General features: G+C 37.2%; 1 protein-coding gene across 1 annotated transcript in view; it reads left to right on the top strand.

Annotated features, from left to right (window-relative positions):
- Positions 1–20847, top strand: part of FANCC (Fanconi anemia, complementation group C) — a 66831-nt gene extending 45984 nt beyond the window's left edge. Inside the window, exons 8-14 of the mRNA XM_010568671.1 lie at positions 3188–3240; positions 6055–6151; positions 10874–10949; positions 11769–11850; positions 15620–15791; positions 18671–18871; positions 20704–20847. Of these exons, the coding sequence (XP_010566973.1) occupies positions 3188–3240; positions 6055–6151; positions 10874–10949; positions 11769–11850; positions 15620–15791; positions 18671–18871; positions 20704–20847 (825 nt within the window). The remainder of the gene's footprint in view (positions 1–3187; positions 3241–6054; positions 6152–10873; positions 10950–11768; positions 11851–15619; positions 15792–18670; positions 18872–20703) is intronic.
- Positions 20848–21843: the final 996 nt, after the last annotated feature.

Raw genomic sequence — 21843 nt, 5'->3', positions numbered from 1 at the left:
CCCTCTTGCTGTGCCTTACCCCCAGGTTTTGAGTCTAGCTGGATCCACACTCACCTTTCATTGGGAGCTGTGCCAATGAAACAGGCATTAACGAGGGAGAAAGGAGGAAGGATAGAGAGAGAAAATGAGAAGCTTTTTTTCTTGTTGCTGTACATTCCAGCTAAGTTACAATTAGTTCCCACAGTACTGCCTCTCTTCAAAACCTGTATTGTTAAGGTAAAATTTTTGAAATAGTGCACACTAATTTATTCATAATGTTGATGAATTCAGGAGCTTTTTAAACCTCTGTAAGAAGATGTTTTGTGCTTTCAAAATAAGTGTGTGCTTATTTTGAAAATAAAATACATTTGGCACTTGGTATAAGAAAAAATTAAGTGACATTTCCTATTTTTAATTGGTAAACATAAGACTCAGGAATACAGGTAAATATACAATTTAGAAATAGAGACAACATTTGAAATACAGCAGTGTAATAGTTTCTTAAAGCTAGGTGTGTTGAACTGTGGAGGTGGTGTGTCCAATTAATAGCATGTGAGTCTGAAAGTCAAGAGAACTGGTATTTGTGGTGTTATCACCTCAAATCTGTTGCTGTGTGATCTTGGGCACAATTTGTTTCCCTATGTTTACTCTTAGTTGCGGTTTTTACAGAGCATTCTATGGTGTGAATAAAACGCCGTATATAATTATTAGTCTGTTCGTCTTCGTGCCATTTACTTGCTTCCTGTAGATACAAATGTATTTTTCTTATTTCTTTATTCAGTTCTGTATTATAAATGAGTTGTTTAGGATTCTTCTTTCTGATAACACAGATATAAAAGTAGTGTAGTTCTATAGAACTTGCGTATGTAATACTTTATGTTACAGTGTGTTTTTCCTATTTTATTTCTTTCAAATATCCCAGTGGTTTTGTGTTTGGTTTTTTTTTCTGAAGAGGCACACATTCTTAAAATACGTAATCATAGTATCACACATGGAGCTCCAGTTCCCTGTGTTTGGATCTTTTTGGTTTAGTGTGTGTTGTGCTGTATGTATTGTGCATGTTTTAAAAGTGATGGAACAAGCTCCTGGTAGGCAGTATGTTTGGTTTTCTGAGCCTTCTGTGAAAAATATTGCATAGTCGCAGGCACGACTATCGAAATGTAAAATGCCTTTTTATTTTGAAAAAATAAGGAGATAATATCAACAACATGTAAACCCTGTGAGAATCCCTCCTGAAATTGATAATCCCTCCCAAACCCCTGAACTGCTGTGGGCCGCAGCAGAATTGTGCTGCCTGCTCTTGGTCCTTGCTACACATCAGGCACATCTTCAAATTGCCTTGGAGACTTTTGTGCTATGATAGCATTCTTACTCTGAGTGCTTGCAAATTAATTCAATGCCATCCATTGATCAAAATCTTGTGGAATTAGACTTACAGTGGGGTTTGGGGTTGAGGGGTTTTTTGTTTTCCCTTTTGAATACCAGTGATGAAATCCATATTGATTTCAGTAGTGTAGATTAAATACTAGGAGCTATTTATTAACTGTGGTTTCTTGTAGTGAGTACTGTAGACTGCTGCTGTCTGGCAGGAAAGGGTGGAGAGTCTTTCGTTGTTGCATACAGCCCATTTATTTTGGTCTTGTTCAAAAGAGCTATGATTTGATCTTGATATGTGTGGCAACGTGCTGATGGACCCTTTCTAGTTTATATTCTTAACCAACGGTGGGTTGGTACGTCATCACAGAAGTATGTGTGCAAAGGTTTGTAGGGTGTCTGAAAAGACCTTAGGGGGGGAAAAAAAAAAAAAAGAAAAAAGATGAACGTGTCTCTTTTGTCTCATCCAGCCAGTCTCTCTTCTCCTCTAGCAGTGGAAGTTTGGAGACCAGCCTTGCAACAAGCTGCATGCTGCTCTCCACGCGTCCACACAGCCGTCTGTAAATACTCTCGAACACTAGATGGCACACCTTCAACAGGACAAGTTAGCTACAGCCGCCTGACAAGGAGGAAGGGTGGTACAACGTGAAAATGAGGTGCCACCTAATATTTCCAGTATGGCAAAGACAGCTGTGAGAAACAAGGAGCCTTTCTACACTGTTTGTGTAAAAGGTTGTCTCTTTATTTTCTGAGGTTATCATACAAAGTCCTCATTCTGCCTGTGTGCAATTAAAAAGACAAAAAATTCTATCCTGCTTGGTACCTTTGAGCTTGAAACAAATGTATAAAACTTTTCTTTGGAATAGTGCGTCAGGCACTTAAAGCTGTTCCAGTAAATGCCATTTATAAACGCTATTCCTTGCGTGCATCCTGAAGTTTATAGAACGCATTTTATTAAACATGCATTATTCTAGATTGTCCAAGAGCTAAATTGTTATCAGCTCTTCAGGTGCTAACTTCAGAAACACAAAGCATGAAATTTCTTTTTTAACTTAGGCAAATACACTTTGCAGAATGTGTAAATAGTTTTTTATTCTTGGTGCTCTATAAAAGCCTAATAAATCTTAGAATTTAAGAATATACGATTAGAAAGTAGTGTGTTTAGTAGTGCATGTTTAATATATCTACCTTCTTAAAACAGTCTGTTGTGTGGTAGCATGATAAAAAGCTTCACTAGTTTAAAAAAAACCACCACATTTTGGTGCACTGAGATATTTAGCCTGTACTAACAACTCTGAAATTCACAGAGGAAGATAATACTGTGAAAAAAATGACTTGGACAAAAATGTGTACAGTAGTATTAAAGGCAAAGGTGATAATTTTAATTTCTGGAATTTAATTTTGAAGATGTTGCAAGAATCTCAAAGCACATCCAAAAGGGATTGTCTGTGAAGAGGAGAGAAAAGCTTTTTGTAAATCTGCTCCCTGTCTCTTGCCTCTAGCAACTGCATGCAACAACCTGTTCTTTCTATCTGTCTCCTTTAGTATATATAGTTATCATTGTCATAAACAGTTTGGGATCCCAGGTGTTTGCATTTATCAGCTGTTTAGCCCGCTTGGTATCACTGTGGATCTCCTTCATTGACTTTGACAAGTCATTTTGAAGAACCTAATCCTGAGAAAATCTGAGGGTTTAGTAAGAGTTGATCTGAGATTTACATTTTAATAATTGCAGTGTAATAACACCCTTGAGTTAAGCTGTAAATTATATGGTGGCAGTTGTTTGAGTTGTTTCTGATTAATGACTAATTTTCTTTCATTTGTTTATCAACAGCCACAAGCTGCAAGCCATCCTGCCATTTTCAGAATTGTTAATGAAATTTTCAAGTAAGTTTTGAAATTATAGTGGGAAGCATTTCAAATGATCAGCTTAAACATTGAGGTTTTCATCATGAGACGAAGGAGTATTATAATCTGGGATGTACCATAATTTCAGGATGTCTTTTTCTTTACCTGTATGCCTTAGTGTCCCTTTCTGTGTAATATAATGCAAATAATGAAAAATGTTAAAAATCTTGTGAACTTTACATAAAAGTTACATTATAATAATAATTGATACAGTTGACTACCTTGTATTTTAGCCTTTAAAATTTATAAGTTATTCTGTACTTCAGTAGAGATTTGTGGTTGAAATATGATTTTGAGGTGAAAATTATAAATGCTGAAATGGCTTGGCCCATGCCAGCATCAAGATGGAATTTAGCTAAAACATTTGCACTTACCAGTGTAGCCTCTTTTACATTATGTTAATAGTCTTCAGGATTTATATCAGATATGCTCTCGATGGCATTAAAGTATTGATCTGCCTGTTAATAATGACTTTGGGTTAGAATGCATTATTTTGAAGCAATATATACTTCTTACCACATGGGGGCTTCCAGTCCTTTGTACTCAGTTTTCAGTGGCTTTTTCTCTTCACTTCACTTGACTTACTATTTTATCATTCCTTTTAAGTAGATCTGCTGCTGGGGTTATCAGTATTAAAGTTTCGATACAACAGTAATGTATTTAGTGAATAACATCCTTTGTTCATCAAGTGTTTTCCTTCTTAAGAAAAAAGGGCTCCCAGGTGTGCATGTTTGGGGGCATTTGTGTGTTTCTTTGCACGTTTAGGTTAGTGCAGGCACTAATAGAAGAGTCTTCGCTGTAGAAACTGTGTGTATGGTGAGAGTGGAACCACTTGGCAGCTATTGGCATGGCAGTCCTTTCCTTTGCTGTGGTCCAGTGTCTGAGCACAGCTAGCATTTTCTGAATAGTTGAGACCTACATAACTATTTTGCACTCTTTCCATTTGGTAGACAGTAGAAATGGATGAAATGCAGTTTCTTAGACAATGCAGGACTTTGTCCAGCAGGATGTTTCCTAATAAAACTTTGCACTTGTAATAATGTTCCAAATCGTCTTAGAAATTCATCGTGTTTTCCTGTTGCTCAGCCTACATTTCTGTTCCCTTGTTTGCTTTCAATTGTTTCTACTTAGTACGCTTGTTCCTCTACATTGTTGGTATTAAACCATTGATATATTTTAAAGTACTGTGTTTCAGGTCCTCTTGGTATTACGTGAAACTGTGTATGTTAGCTGGCTTTTGTAGACCAGTTGGTTTCTGCAGCTTTGTGTTCATTTTTGTTGTATTTCTCTGACATCCTTCCAACTATTATCAAGTGGTGTGCAGACATTAAGATGCTGTTCCAGATTTAGTCACATATGAGATTTTAGAGAGCTGCTGATAAAGAACTTGGACTTCATTGCTTGGAAATTGTGCTATGTTTCTACAGCTGGCACAAAATTCCTTTTATTTTGGGAGTTAATATTCTGTTAGAAGTACAGATCTAAGCATTGTGTCTCTTTCAGGAATAACTTTTCCTGCTATTTGCATGCTTTTTACTGAGGTTGATTGTGCTAAATTGTTTTATCTCAGGGATACGAACTTGTATACTTCCCAAGTGGAAACTTATTTTGTTGCTATGTGCGGCTATACAGAAGTCCATACACCTAGACTGTCCTGATTTTCTGTGTACTATTTCTTGTGTTTATATTAGTGATTATATTTGCTTGTAGTTTTGTGAAGTTTCTCTGTTACAGTAATATGTTAGCTGTTCTTATCTTTTAGATCATTACGGAAAGAATGAAACAATTCTGTAATAAAAAACTTATATCTAAAGGCAGCTTACTTTTGAACATATTTTCTCCTTACTATGATATGTCTTTCAAATAAGATAATGAAAATTACACTTTGTTGCCCATGTGTTTTTCTGCTCCATTTGCTCAAGGTTACATTATGCCCTATGGAAGGCCAGTTAAAGCATTCACTTTCCTGAACCTCCAGAGTGGATTTTATGATTTCACTGTTGAAAGCACATTGAAATGCATTGGTTCCTAATTAAATCTGTAGCAATTACTGATCTAAACTACGCCTTTGGTATACACTCATTTCTCTTTGTGCTGCTGATTCATTTCTTAGTGATCACTAAGGTGTCACAGCGATTGAACAGCAGCTGTATTATTTAATATTTAAGTTCAGTCTCCTTGTGTAGTTTTTTAAATATGTAACTTTTAAATTTGAGCAACAACTTTTGTTTGTTTCCCTGGCTCCAGTAGGAGTATTATATTTAACAGTCAAGATGTTGGGATTTTTTTCCTTCTTTTCCTCCAGGCACCATATCCCAGGAGATTGTACTAGATTATACTTTCTCTCTGATTTGAGATGGCCTATGGGATGCAGTCCCACAAAGCACTAAAGTATGCTTAACTGTAGGCATGTGAATAGTAGCTCTGAACCCAGTAAGTCTGTTCAGGTGCCAAATTTGCCTAATAAAGTTGTTGTAGTCTCTTTTTTAATTTTATACTTTTTTCCCCCTATTGGTAGGTTGAATTATGTGTGTCTGCATGTAGATGGTATATACTTACTAAATCTAGTTTATTTGTAGGAGTTGCATATGTTTTTTTAAAGTAAAAATAAAATTTTAAAAGCCTGCAAAGTTAGCATTTCTGTCAGTTTCCACACAGGCATAATGAGCTCAGACACAGCTTGAATCTACATCGTACAACAAATGTACCTTTTTTTTCTTCATTTCAGTTAACAGTGGTGTGACAGCCAGACTAATTATCTGATCTGTTGTAATCTAACTTTTCACTGCTTAGGAATGCACTGCTGGAAACTGATGGAACTCCAGAAGTTATGACCATAATACAGGTGTTTACACAGCTCTTCCTTCAGGCTCATCAGAATGAAAACAAGGTTAGTCAAGATCGATTTCTTAATGTTTCTTTTCAGTGAGAAGATATGAAATTTCATAAGAAAAGAACAATTGTACAGTTAAGAATGGTGACTGAATATAATGAGCTAAATAATAGCATCTCTCTAGAGCTGTTATATACATGCCAAAGTTCAGTTCAAACATTTTCACCTGTGAATACAATCATAGTGTAAAACCAATATGTAAGAGCAATTTACCTGACTTTACCCTGGAGTAATCCTGCAACCTGAACTGTGATTTTCAAAGGGGCAGTTCCCTGGTGCTGAAGTTTCTGCCTGTATAATGAACATGGTCATGATCATCCATTTTTGATAGAAAGGACGAAAAACTTTAGATGCATTTGTCTTTTGCAGTAGCAGGGTTTCTGATAATAAATGAAAAAGAGATAGTAACCCCATTCCCCCAAATAATAATAAGTAGGATACCAAATAGTCAGATTTGTCTGTTCAGAAGGTAGAAGACACAGAATACATACTGCTTTCAGTTTCTGGTCTTAAACAGTGGCCACTCTGAATTTTTTCTCAGTCTAAAGTTTCAAATTTCCCAGCCTAGTGACTCTTCTTCTGCACAGATTTTTATACAGGTCTTACTGAACTGAATTAAGTAGAATTACTTTTGCATGTATTAATTTAAACAAGAGCAGGATCAGTTTCTCATTTTTAAATTTCAGACTGGAGATATGAAAAAGTCTTGTTCATAGGTTGCAAACTTTTTTTCAGGTTCTCAAGTCACACTGTCATTTCACATCCTGACCTTTTTGTTTGGTTGTTTAACTCCAATTCATATGGTATAAGTTTGGAAAGTATCCTGTCATTTAATAGCTTTCACTTTAGACTTAAGAAGTTTTCCAGTTCCTTTGATTTTTGTGTCTTTTTGGGGAGATGGTAGTTAGGAAAATTTTGGGACTTCTTGGAACTTGTGACATACTAGCCTTTAATTAGCGGTGTTGCTGAATCTGTCTTCTAGCTTCAGGCAATATGAATTAGGGATGAAACTGCAGCTGTCTTGCTTAATATATAGGTGCTGTGCATGTTAATTTTATGCCACCCTGGCTGCATGGCAGCAGTGCACTGGGTAGCCCCAGGTGGAGGTGACTGGGTGGAGAATGCAAGTAAAGATTCCACACCCATCAGACACACAAGAGGTAATCTTTTCATGCAGGTGATGCATTTGTTTCAGGGTGGAAGCCCTTCACCTGCTGGCATTGTGACACAGACTATTGCCTGCTTTTTTGAAGTGGTTTTAAATGTTAAGTTTCCTCTATTTAACTTGTATACAGGTTAATTCATGGGGCTCTAATTAAGGTATTATCTTCAACATTAGAATTTAAAATCCCTTGTTTCACAGTTTACAAATCAACCATAACGTTAACTAACAGTTGGCATACAAAAAAGCAGGCACAGACTGCTTCCTAAACTTTGTTTAAATCTATCAGATTGTATTTTTTTGTCATAACAATATTACATATATTCATAAGGCACCCATCTTTGTTGTATCTGGATGCCCTTGACAGGACATAATGTGTTCCATTAGCATTTCACAAGAGGAATGGTAAAACCATTAATGACAGAGGATGAAGAGGGTTTTAGCTGGGTCATCTGAGACCTTAGGAATTTATAGTACAGGTAATTGAAAAAATGCTAGGCAAACAGATGTGTCCACAAGATTTTCAAAAGAACCAGGTCATGGCTGGCAGTTGCACAGATTTGCAAGGTAGGAGGAGAATGATTCTTTATTGCAGTGTGGCAGCTGTCAGAAATAGCTGTCTTTTTTTGTAACTTTGTCGACCGTTTAGAGAGAACAAGGTTTGGCAGAAAAAAAGCTGACGAGTGTGAAAGAACAGTGCTACAGGGTTTAGGAGTAGTATTGTTTCCTCTGTGCTTTGGGAGACTGAAAAATGTATAAATGGAACATGGGGTTTAAACCTACTTAGGAAAAAAGACCATTTATGTAGTCATAGAGTAAGAAATTTAAGAATGGGTGTATTAAGATCACTGTGGGATAATCCTTTCCATGTTTTGTACAAGCAGATTTTCTTCAAGTTTGTGATGGTAGTGAAAGCTGACCTAAAGATATTTGGGTCATGTTGCTTATAAATTTATGAACTTAAAGTCATGTTTTTATTTGATGGAAATTATAATTTTCTCTGGGATTGTTTTCCCTTGATCATTTCAGAATTGTCAGTGGTTTTCACCTGGGAATTTTGTTTTAAATAGCTGGATAAGTATTTTAAGCCAGTGCTCAACTTTTATTCCTGTTACACATCATGGCAATTATTATAACCAGCCACATCCAAACTCGTTCCACCTCTTTGTACCTTGTTTTGCACTTTGTGATGGCTTATGTAAGGAAATAGCTGCCTAAAAATACTGTGTTTGTATGATAGGAAGCAAACATTTTTTGCTTTGCTTAAACAGTATGCTGAAAACTGGTTTTCACTTACTTTACAATACTGTTTTCATATTTAACTCATGCTGTGGGTTGTCTTGGCTACTACTGACTGTGTCAAGGGCTGCCCTTTCATGGGGATTTTTGGTGCAAGCTAATTGGCTACATGCATACTTTAGTATGGGGATTATTAATTTTTAATTAACCTAATTCCACTTGGCAAGTAGACTTTTAGAGTCTTACCATACCAGTGATAGACTGTCTGAAAACACTGTATGTATTAGTGTGCAGTAATTTCAATTAACTGTTGTTTACAGAACAAAAAAAATTAGTAGAGAGAGGATGTGTCATTCCATTTGTTTATAAGAAGCATGCATGTACATCCCAAAAGAAATGAGTTACTAAATATGGTCTTCATCAGCTTTAGAAATTTATCACATTTTATAGAGACTGTATTCCCAGTCTGTGTTTCAAGAGATGATCCATTTGCTAAATAGTCTCTTATTCCTCAAGAAGAAGACAGAAGAGTTCTAAGGTCATTGGTGTGGAGACATGAAGACTGAAATGACAGAATCAGAGTGGTTGAGGTTGGAAGGGACCTCTGAATGTCATCTTGTCCAACCCCCCAGCTCAAGCAGGGCCACCTAGAATCAATTGCCCTGGACCATGTCCAGTTGGCTTTTGAATATCTCCAAGGACTGAAACTCTACAACCCCTCTGAGCAACCTGTGCCAGTGCTCAGTCACCCTCACAGTAAAAAAAAAAAAAAAAAGTGTTTTCTGATATTCAGAGGGAACCTCCCGTGTTTCAGTTTGTGCCCATTGCCTCTGGTCCTGTCACTGGGCACCACTGAAGAGAGCCTAGCTCTGTCTTCTTTGCACCCTCCCTTCAAGTATTTATATACATTGATAAGATTCCCCCTTGAGCCTTCTCTTCTCCAGGCCCTCTCAGCCTTTTCTCATAGGAGAGATGCCCCAGTCCCTTAATCATCCTTGTGGCCCTTTATTGAGCTGTCTCCAGTATGTCCATGTCTCTCTTGTACTAAGGAGCCTAGAACCAGACGTAGTACTCCAGGTTTGGCTGCTGGAGTGGCTGCTCACCAGTGCTGAGGAGAGGAGAAGCATCACCTTCCTTGACCTGTTGACAATCCTTTGCCTAGTGCAGCTCAAGATACCATTCACTGCCTTTGGCGCAAGGGCACATTGCTGCCTCACATGCAACTTGGTGTCCACCAGGACTCCCAGGTCCTTTTCTGCAAAACTGCTTTCCAACTGGTTGGCTCCCAGCCTGTACTGGTGCCTGGGATTTTTCCTTCCCACGTGCAGGACTTTACAGTTCTCCTCCTTGAACTTCACGAGGCTTCTGTCAGCCCAGTTCTCCAGCCTGTCAGGGTTCCTCTGGGTGGCGGCGCGACCCTCTGGCATGTCAGCCACTCCTCCCAGTTTTGTGTCATCAGCAAACTTGCTGAGGGGACGCTCTGCCTCATCATCCAGATCGTGAATCAAGATGTTAAACAGGACTGGACCCAGTATTGACCCCTGGGGTACACCACTAGTTACTGGCCTCCAGCTAGACTTTGTGTCAATGATGACCACCCTCTGGGCTCGGCCATTCAGCTGGTTTTCAATCCACCTCAGAGGGAGTTCATATTGCACTTGCATATGCATGCTACATATTAGACGTGCCTGTAGTCGATGTTTGTAGAACAAAAAATTAAAGGTACGCTGCTGTTGGTCTCAATTACTCAAGCAGCATTGTTCACAGAATACAAATCACATGTACCCAGATAAATAGAGGACAAGTCTGTAACTTATGACTACCCTACCTTGTGCTGAATCAGATACTAAGAATTTCAGGTTTCCATTTTTGAACAGAAGGCAATAATCTAAATCACACCCTCAGATTTTGTAGGTGTTATTAGTTCTTTATTTAATATAATCTGTGAATCTGTTTACACTGGAAAATGAAATTAAACCAATTAGTGTCTCTTTTAACCTCTGCATATTAAGAGTAAAGACTTTTGTCATTACAGGGAAAAAGCCCAAGAACATTAAGATGTCATTTTCTTCATACTCTGATTCTTTTTTAATGCATGTACTTTAAAAATCCATAAATAATTACTTTTTCTAAGCAAGCTTTTCCTAAATAGGCTCCTTCTTTCTTTATGCAAAATCCTAAAATTAAGTGTAGAGTTACTTTTCTGTTCTCTTGCTTCAGTTTGTATTGTTAGTTACTACCTTAGTTGAGATTGTTCACTGTGTGTTTGTTTTGAAAACTGACCAGAAAGCTCTTAAAATAATGATTTTGTATCTTAGCGTAAGTTTCCACTGAAGGCCTACTTCCCTTACCATCACCAGCCTCTTCTAACAGCTTTAGTCAGACGTCCTTTTGGTAAGTTTCTTCATGAAATATTTGCAATGTTAGCCAACCTGCATGATCTGTATATGTCTTAAAATAACTTTAAAAGGGATGAAGACGAAATTATGCCATTTCCTAAATAAGGTGTGTTGACTTAGCAATTTTAGTAATATTCTTTTAATGTATTTTTTTGCAGGAACATCTAATTCTTATGTAGCAATAATACAGATGTAACTTTAAAGAAAACTAAACCAGAAGTGAATGACAGAGTGCATAATTTTGTTGCAATGAAGACAAGTTACTGAGATTGTAAAAATACTAAGTACTCTTATCTTACAATTATAGTAATTATCATTATGAAAATTTTCATATGTATATTACAAGAAATAGCCTTGCTGTTTGTCTCTGAAGCTTGAGTTCTGCTGATATTTTAGATTGCAAACCTAATATTTTTTTTCAGGTTTCCCATTTTTATAGATAAAGAAACCACTTATCAATATGGTACAGTTTTTCATGAGCAATAATTTCAGCTCAGTACAAAAGCCTCTGACAATGTTACTCCAGTGATGATATGTTAATATTGAGGTAGCATTTACACAAGGGTACATCAGCCTCGTTTGAATATTCCTAGGTGTAATTCTCACATGGCTTTGTCAATGAATTGCTCTAAGAAACACAGTAATAGGTATTGTTGAAAATTTGGAAATTTTAAAATTAAATTTTAAATGCTTTGTGATAACTGAATCAAGTTGCACAAATTTTAATGCTAGCTTAATATGGTTAATTTCACTGTTCTGTTCTAGTTGGACAGACTAGAATTTTAAGAGTTTTATTTTCATCCTGCCTCCTCAGAACTGCCAACTACACACTGGTCTCAACACTTGAAACACATTTCGGATATGCTCAAAGCATTAGTAGAAGATACAAACATTAGGTAAGCACTATTATATTTTCTAACCTTTTGTCCTTTTTTGCATATGGTACTTTGTGAAAAGCCATGTCATTTGAAGTTTTTAGTAGCTACATTTCGTCATTTTCTTATTATTCTCTAAACAGAACTTTGTTTTAAAGAATAGGACTTAGATTACTCACTGAACCTGGACATTGTAGCACCTATAGACCTGACCAGTAAGCCTCTAATTAAACAAAAGCTTGTTGTTCCTTTCATTTTAGCAAACAGCTAGCTGTATAACAGAAATGCTTACTTCCCCACTCTCCCATTTCTCCCCCAAAACTTTTAAAACTGATTCTGGATTGAATAACAAGAGAACTCTTCCAACCCGAAAAGCAGCCAGTATTGGAAAGAGCCTGTTGTGAACAGTACTGTTTTATGAAGGACCTTGTATTGGCTTCCTGCAGGCTTGTGCAAACATCCAAACTTCAAACTTCTTGATTTTTTTCATAAAGGTATGACTGCTAGACTGCAGTATTGTTGTTTGTTATACTATCCTTTGAGCTGACACCTCATGTTTCTGACCTGTGCCCTTAGCTTTTTTTTGTCTGAAGAGTTGCTGTAATGAATGGTAGTGTTTGTCTACATGAGTTCTGCTTTGGTAGTAGATGCTTTAGGACTATATGAAAAGAACAAAAAAAGATACATCTCCATCTGTTGCTGCCCTGTAATTTTTTCTTATCGGGTGTGTGATGAGACCTGACTCAGCTAGAGCTTGGATATAAGTCTGGTTAGATCTGCTCTGAGAGTGAGCTTTCCAAAGAACATTGAACAGCTTTTAAATTCAAAGAAACCAATTTAGTTTTGATTTAAAACCTGAAATATTTCAGGAGAAACATAGAACATCTAGGCCGGGTAGACTTGCAAGACAAGATAAACAGCTGTCCCTGTGTCTTGGAAGACAGCTACTTGTCTCCATGCTTGGTTTCGGTTAACTCATGGAGGCTTTTATTTTTGTTGTTGAGTGGCAGAAAAAAGCTTTTTGCTGTTCTTTCTGAGGCCAAGCTGTCTGCTGCAACTTCTCACTTTCTGTATGACCTGCAGTTCAATGCTATGTCTCGCCTGTTCATCCCTGAAGTCTGTCAACCCTTTCCATCCCTGGAGAGTGACCAGTAGCTGACCCTGGCTTCTTAAAGAAAACACATAACTCAAACTTAGAACAAACAAATAAAACAAGTATCATCCATCATAATAGGTTACAATAATAGAAGCATGTCTGTTCTCCTTTTGTTGCCTAGCTCCTTCTTGGCTTATATTGTCTTTTTCCCCCTTTGCTTTGATAGTACACTAGTTTGAATAGTATTGTACTTGCCAGAATATCCTCTTACTTCCTTTAGAACTCATGCAACAATTATGTTTCCTACCTAATCACTCTCAGTTACAAAGAAAATAGATCTGGCTGAAGTTTTTAAATACTAATATCCATGAGGAAACTGTATTCAATTTTCTTTTACTGCTTTATTCCTGATTCTGCATCCTTTCTACTTAATAAGATTAACAGAGGAGCAAAAAATACTACCATACAGCATATCCTCTTGCTTCTTATAGTCAGTGCTCTCTGTTTATATAGCTTGTTTATCAATGGTTTAATTTTACACCAAATGGAAGTTTTACAGCAAGGTGCTTTCTGTGTACTTCTAATCAACAGATTGCTTCTGTGCCGTTATTTATTATTATATGTAGTCATCTCTGTGAACAGTAAATGTTATGTGACATTTTAAACCAGAAATCAACTGATGTACATTTTGTGGGGGAAAGTCCCAGAAAAAGTAAAGGGCCACTTTTGGCAATGATAGTGGAGCACTTGACATAGGTGCCACTACAGAGCAGGCAGAAGCAGCAGCAAGGACAGAAGTGGAGGGTACACAACTCCGAACCATGCACTGTGATGGTACAGGAGAGTTATGGTGAGTTGTAAGTGCAGTGGTTCCTAGGCTCTCTAGGCAAGCATTAAATTCTGTTCTGCTAAGTATCTGTTAAAATTAGTTTAATGCTTAAAGTTTAAGGACTTGTATTTACCCTTTGAGCTATGAACACTTCCAGTCATAAATACTGTCAATATTTCCCTAAGTATAGTTATCTGTTCTCAGTAATTAACTTTTAATTAAATTCCATCTTTGATTGTAAATCACTGGGTTTCAAAGCTAGCCTATCCACTTACATTGTCACAGCATTGACTTATGGTCAGATAAGCAGATTATTTTGCTGAGGGGAGGGCTGTTGTCCTAGATCACTATCACATTTGTTTGTTTTTTTCAAAGGTTTTTAATGTTGCATTTCCAGATTCTAGTATCTTCAAAGACTTTACCACTGCTGATCCTGTTCCTTTAGCTAAAGAATTTTAGTCTCAGATGTTGTCACACATCGCTAGTTCCCTGCAGTCTGAGCCATGCTGCTGCCCCTCCAAAAGGTGTGGAATATCAACAATGGTGACTTTTATAGCAGTCACCTCAGTACTCTATTTTCTTTCTATGACTCTATGTCAACCTCTTATGTCTGATGTCAGTGGTCACACTTATCCAAAAATACTGTTGTGGTGGATTTGTGTCCTATGAATAGGATTTTGAGACCCTGAGATTCTGTGGCATATAGACAATATCATTTACAGAATCAGTAACTTCTGCGACACCTGTAGACAACATCAGTCACCAGTATACTCCAGAGATAGAATACTATCTGCACACACTACACCTTCATCCATAAAACTGTGCCTTCCACTTCTTCAGAAAGTCTTAAAGATAAAGGAGTTTATTCCAACTATGACCTTGTCACGTTGCCCAGCTGATGTGATGGTATCAGACAACGTCATCAACTCCTGAAATTTCTAAGATCTCTTGGAGTTTCATGGGAAGATTGGCACAGCAGCTCTTGGAGTCCCCAGGAATAAACCATAAGAAAAACCTCTAATTCTTCAAACTTTTGCCAAACTTAGTAGGAATAATTGTTCCTGGTTCTTAATCTCCTTCCAGCTGTCCTTCTGTCTGTCCTTCCTTCCACCCTCAGTTTGACTTTTTGCTTTGGAGACACCTACCATTAGTTTGCATTTCTCCATTATTTCTCTTTTCTTTAGTCTTAACTTTAGAAGACTACATGTGAGAAAGTGTAGACATGAGCTGTGGTCCATTCTTACCTTTCTTTTTCTTACTGCAGTAACCCAGCTGTAAATACCTTCACATTTTTAATTAAAGAGGACTTAAATTTTAAGTCAGGAGGTGAATATCCTTGAAAACTTTATATTTAGTCCATCTAAATGTAATTCTTCATGAATTACCAAAAAACATGTGCCTCCCGAATTACCAAACACCACAAAATAACCCTGGAAAGCAACAGAGAGAAACTGGAAGACAATGTAAGGCAACAGTATGTTAGAATATAACACTCGAGATACGATTTAAAGTTTTGAAAATCCTTCAGCTGGAGAGTATAAATGATAAGGTTTAATTTTATGATGGATATTTTAATACCTAGTATTTTGTCACAGTTTATTAGAACCTTGTGTTATGGATAGTCTGTTCTGCTGTTAATTAATTCTGCAAAATTAATCTGTTAGTAGCACTGGGTGTGTCTCATTTGACCATGACTGCATATAATAGAGTAGTACATGGCTATATGCTTAGCAGGTAATGCATTATCTGTTGACGAGTAGTTTAAGGATTTTTATTTTCATGCCAGCACCCTTTGCAGTTAACTTAAGACATGTAAAAATATTAAATAACAAGAAATACTTAATTGTATCTTTGTTATTTCCCAGTTCTCTTGCTGACCTTTTTGAAATCTGGTTTTTGATTGCTCGTTTTGGAGAATGGCTGGATATTGCAGCAGAACAATTACTGAAGGCTGCTGTAGAACCAGATGCTTTGCTGTGGCTGCTAGCATTTTACTACTGTCCTCAGAATGAAAATCAACAAAGGACTCAAACAATGGTGGGTAATGTAGCAATAGTAAGCAGCAATAAGCAGTCAATAGTCCACTTATATCTTAATGCTATAAAACAAACAGTGTGTACCAGAAAAATGAAAGATCTACACTGGAGTAGGTATTGGCTTTACAAGGTCTCTTGGGAATTGTGTTGCAGTAGAGAAGTTGAAGGATAATTTTTGTGGATTTTCTTGGTGACATTTAGAAAACACTCTTCCTCTTTTTAAAGTATATTATATAGATTGGCACCTTCCTGGCTTTCTTTTGGGTAACTGGGGTGCTTTTAATCACGAGTAAAACTGCTCTAGGGATGGTATTTTTTAAATCACTGTGTGGCAGAATTTAGCATTCCTGTGTTATGGCATCTTCTGAGAAGGAAACACAAGAAAAATCACAACAGCAGTCGGAGCAGTAAAGATACTTAATCAGACACAGCCCTGAATCCTTAACTTGCCCTTCTATTCTGATTTCTCTTCTGTATCTTTACTGAATTTTGGCATGTATGAGATAGTAACAAGTACGTTATATTCCCATATGCTAGGTTTCTAACAGAAGGAAGCAGTATTCTAACCTCACGCCCTGTACTGCATGAAGAGTCTGTGTGTCTGTGTATGCATGCAAATACATGAAAGCCTTTAATTTAGACCTATTATGCAAGATTGAACTAGCCCAAGCAATCTGATCTGCAAAGCCCAGGTTCAAAATTTGGCTGCAGCATCTCTACTTTTCCTTAATTTGAAAACAGATTCTGTTTGATTTAAAAATGCAGCTCAGTACACCATGCTAGTAAAACATCACGCTTCCATTTTACACCTACTAGTCCATGTACAACAGTGTGTTCTGCAATACTTTATTTCCATCCCTTCCTCTCCCGCCACCCAGATGGCACTACAAATGCAAGCTCACATCGCAATCACTTTTAAATTTTTTTTCTCCTTAATTTCTTACAATCTAGGAGTGGCAGTGGGATGTTGGCTGAGCAGAGTTAGGTTAGAGCTACAGTCAACTAAAGAAACCAGGGTTGGGTTTAGAATGCAATTTGGGGAAAGAAGGCAATACCCAAGCAATAAACACAAGTGAATGAAACTGAAGAACTATAGGTGCAGATTTATGTATGGAACTTTGTTCTAACTCCAGCACCACAGAATGAAATCACGTTGTCCCATATATAAAATCATCTCCCTGTGTCCGCCCTATTCTATCAGTTTGTTATTCGGTCATAATGTATGACAAACTTTAGTGAGAAAAAAAGCTTTTCCACTGACAGCCCACGCAGTTACTCATCTGTTCCCAGAGGTCTAATATTCCAGCTCATTATGATTCTTTTCTTTAGTTACTTCAAGTAAGACATTTTTCTTCCACAGGTCAGGCTACTTCAGAAGCATTCCCACAGTTCATGTAAAACTTCTGCCTTTAGACATTTGCTTTTTCTTTTAATTTGTCCTTTGGCAGGTTAGCTCTCAGCTCTTTCAAATGGAGTGGTTTCATCCTCAACCCCTGTACCTTTCACCAGTTAAGGATTAAGATGGGATGGGAATTTCTGGCAGATGCCAAGCTGGAGGACTTTTCATTCAGCATATTTTTGCGTGGAAAGGTGTGCACTCATGACTTAAGGTTTTGACTTCCTGCTACTTATTTTAGGTAGCAGCTTATATATCAGCAGGAGTGGAATACATAGGGTTAAAATGATTTAAAGAAGAAAAAGGATACTTTTTGCTGTTCACTAGTTTTCACTCATATGTGCAGGACTGAATATTCTGCTCCTCAATATTTATTCATTTGTTGGAGTCCTTTCATACCTTTAGACTCTGAAATATTGGAGGAACAAAACTTGGAGGTTGGTCACAGTAACTTTGGCAGTAAGAATCAGTCTCCCAGGGTACGTGAGCTGATGGAGCAGAGCCTGCTACTATCAATCTCTGGTCTCTGGCACACGGGATGAAGGCACAGAAAGAAAAGGATGCACAGAGGGATAAAGAACCTTGAAGAATTCCAGTTACCTTTCTTGAGGTTCTGGTATCATTTGTTGCCTCACATGTAACTGTGAACATAATTCAAGAATAGCAGCTTTTTCCAACTATTTCGTATGGAATTGTTAATAGGGCAGGGATGAGAAAAGCAACGTCAGGTAAATGACTGAAACAAATTGTCCTCATGAACATGGCTGAGAAATGGGTGTCCTTTTCTTTTGGGTCTGCAATGGTATATTTTTCCATTGTTCCTGCACTTACTAGGTTTTTTTCTACCAGTTTGTTTGGTTTATTTTTAATATAGTGAACAGAATTATTGTTAGGATTTTTTTTGCAATAGTTGCTTATAGTTCTTTTTCCATTCGGTTTTCTAGTCCCAGTAAAAATTAGTTTTTATTGGCTAACTCAAAAGGTAAAAATGTAAGTTGCAAACAACACAGGAAGAAGGAAAAAACTGCATTCTTACCAGAACATTTTATCAGCCAAGGTCAGGTTGCATGGGGATTTAACTGATTTGTAGCAGCAATACAGAAATGAGCCCTTGAGGAGCCTCTGTTCTTTTTCCCACAATGCAAAAATCTGACCATGTTCTGCTGAGGGACTTTCTCCATTTCCTTTTATTATTAAAAAAGGTCAAATCCTGGCTTGATGCCCTGCCTGCTTACTTTGAAAGACCAAAGAAAGTTAAAAAATCCATTCTGTCCACCTCTGTGTGTGTGAATCAGTGTAAAAGAAATGTGTACAGCCCTTCCTTCCCTGTTCTTCCTGCTGTTTAAATTCAAACTCTTTTCACGTTTGGGTAGTTTCTGCCAAGGATTCAGTTTCCTGTTAGTGAATAAATCCAAAGGAAAAATACCATAGGTATGACCTTTGCTCTTCTCTGATCCTGCATCCTTTGAAATTGTTTCCTACAGGTAGAAGCTCAAGCAGTCTACAACCATCTAATGCTGCTCTTCAGCTGTACAGTCCTTTCTGTCAAAGATCTGGAGGCTGCTGTACACAGTATAATGGATATAGAGCAGTGTTGTAACCAGCATCTTATAACACACCTTCTTACCAACTTTTTGCTCTTTTCTTCTGGTGGACATATGATTGCCCAGGAATTTATTTACCATGTAAGTGTTTCTTCCTTTTTTTCAGTTTAAGTAAAATACATATTTTTTTTACTATTTTTGATTTAAGTTCCTTCTTCTTAATAAAGAAAACACATAACAGAGAATTAAAGATCATGACCACAGCAACTGTACCTAGCCTGCTACATATCTATTTCAGCTACAGTCAAGTATTTTCCTTCCTGACACTTCTTGACAAGATCTCACTGAAAAGGTTGCTGTCCTGACTATACAGCTGCAGAAATAATTGTAGTAGTAGCTTGCAGTTAAGGGATACCTACAGTTCATTTACACCTGGCATAGATAGCATGTGCAAACATATTGCTTTTCCCAGTTATAAATCACTGCCTTAATTATCCAGCTGCTGCAGAGATGATGGAACTGTCTTCTGTTTTCCATTATGTAAAACAGCTGGTTATTAAGTGTTAGCATTGATGAGGTGCCAGAGAGGAAAATGGTGTGATAATGGAGAGAAAAAAAGAAGACCTGAGAGAGTGTCACTTAGGGTGTGAAAAAAGCTGAAGAGGAGTAATGTTGGAAGTATGCCACAGTATCTTGCTATCACAGTATCCCAGAGCCTTCAGGTATATTTGTGCAAACAGTAAAATGTGTTTGTGCCTCTCAAGATAATTAGTGCTATCTTAGTATGAGATTAGGAATTTATTCCTCTCTAACTATAAACCCATACTCTTTTAAGAAGTACAAGCCTCCTGTGCAAGCAGGTCTAGGGCCAGTGTGTGGTTTTAGCACTTCAGAAGTTTTTCCTTTGAGCAGCAGTGTGCTCTTCCATCTGTATAGGGTATCTGGCCTGTATAGGGAGTCTGATTTTATGATGCAGGGAACTAGAAAAATATTTTGGTGGTTATTCTTTCTGGCTGACTAAACATACATATCATTTTTCTGTTTAAGAAGGGCTAAGATATTTCTAGAATTTAGGTGTAAGTTCACAAATGATCAATTTCTTCTTAGCATAAGAATGTAATGATAAAAATAGGGGGGGTTGAATGTATTTTTACAGGCTGCTGGTTTTAGTTTCTCTTTTGAGGAGTGTGGCAGTTGAGCAGTGATGCTGTAATATACTAGTCTGCTACTTTAAACCTCTTCAGGAAGACCAAAGCAAATTTCTTGTTTCTTTATAGAAAGCAACATCACTAACTTTCAAAACTCTTGAGTATTCCCCAGTGGAGGGTGGTCAGGAGCTGTTGTAGGCCTGAGTATGTCGGTATCATTAATTTTGACTGTATCTGTGTAATCATTAATGTGTAACTAGGCTCTCCATGTGATTTGGAAAGGCTTGAAGACAATATATGAAAGGCAGAATGGTGTGGAACCAAATGGGATGCATGGCAGTGGTTCTGGTTAGCATAGTAAACTTTGGAATTAATACAGCAGTGGAATAAAGTTCTTCCTGATCTGTGAAAATTGCAACTTAGAGTCTTTTCCTGGTACTTTCTCATCTTTGGGGGGAGGGATTTATTTTTACTTTTGAATTGTCTCCCCAAACTCACCCAAAACCTCCAGGTGCTTATAGTTGTTTTCTAAGGAGATGACATCTAAATGGTTACACTGTCCATCTGTGTTTCCTTTAAAAACATTTTGACCTCTTGATTTGTTTTGCTTAAATTTGAGAGAACAGTAGAAATCTCAAAGTTGCTTAGTTCCTACAAGATGTATGAAAAGACATGCCTTGGGCAGAAGTTGCTTTTGAACTTAGAGCATTTCACGTGTTCAGTGGTGAGGGACAAATCTGTAGTTTTGTTGCAAATATTAACAGAGAATTCTTAGTACTTAGCAACTTAATTGCATTATTTCCCATCTTCTCTGTTTCCCTACAGATTACTGAGACAACTGATAGAAGCAAAGAAGTTTGTAGCCTTCTCATCCGTAGTGCATACAGAATTAAACACAATGGAGAAGAAAACCAAAGGACTGTGAAGCTGCTGAATGAACTTCTTCAAAAACTAACATCGAAAGTTTAGATTTTTGATGTCATCTATTTATCAGGCCAACAAATCAGATCTTTATCCAGGTGTCAGACTTTCATTAATGTCTTGCACTGCAGTTTACCAAGGGTAGAAAAATATCTATGTAAGCATATCCCACAGCTTTGTATTCCCTCATATATATTTGAAAATAATCCTTTTTTTGGAAATGTTAACCTTTTAGAACATAACAGTAAATATTTAAAGATGGTTGAAAATTTTGTTCTTAGCACCTTCTTTAATAAGAGACCTACGTCTTGTTAAAGCAGTTCACTCATCTCCTTGTTGTTCATCTGGCTGTGGATCAGTTTTTCTCTCAAATTACACATGGTTTTATTAACGAATAGTATCCAATTGCTTGGCTGGTAAGTTGTTCCTAAAATGTTTTGTTCTATAATTGTGCTTTTATGAAACTACTGATGATCTCAAGTGAGAATTAGTGAATGGTGAATGTTCTCAGGAAATCAACAATGTTTCCTGAACTCTTTAGTTCTTTTTGAAAATGTTTCCAAAATGAAACTCCTCTCAGATTTGCTAAATGACTTTTTTCAGTACTGCAGCTTTCAGAGGACAATGTTCTCGGCAAAGTATTATACCAACAGCTGGTCTCTGTCAATAGATACTGCAGGTGGAAGGTTGCTTGTAGTACAGGCTATTTTCAATGTTCCATGACTGATACTATTGTTTATTTGTTTAAGAAATCTTTTTTTCACTCAGAAAAAACAGGGCAAGCACAACATAGGCATAAGGAAACTTTACAGTTTGAGGGCCAAATTTCCTAAAGAGAGCATATGGTTGCAACTCATCTCCTTCCTTTTGGTGTCCAGAGGTAGTTTGCTTGCTTCTTTGTTTTCGTTTTTTGTCTCATGCAAAGAGCATGGACAGGGAGCGATGGCTTACTGTTTTACCCTTAGGAAAGTATTTGTCCCAAGAAGTTTTGTGAACCTGTTTCTAGCTTAACTAGAAAAATAAGCATGGAGAACATTAATGGCA

This window comes from Haliaeetus leucocephalus, unplaced genomic scaffold, assembly GCF_000737465.1.
Source record: "Haliaeetus leucocephalus isolate CR32 unplaced genomic scaffold, Haliaeetus_leucocephalus-4.0 Scaffold251, whole genome shotgun sequence".
Lineage (NCBI taxonomy): Eukaryota > Metazoa > Chordata > Aves > Accipitriformes > Accipitridae > Haliaeetus > Haliaeetus leucocephalus.
The sequence above is the reverse complement of the archived record's forward strand: the minus strand, read 5'-3'. Positions and strand labels throughout refer to the sequence as shown.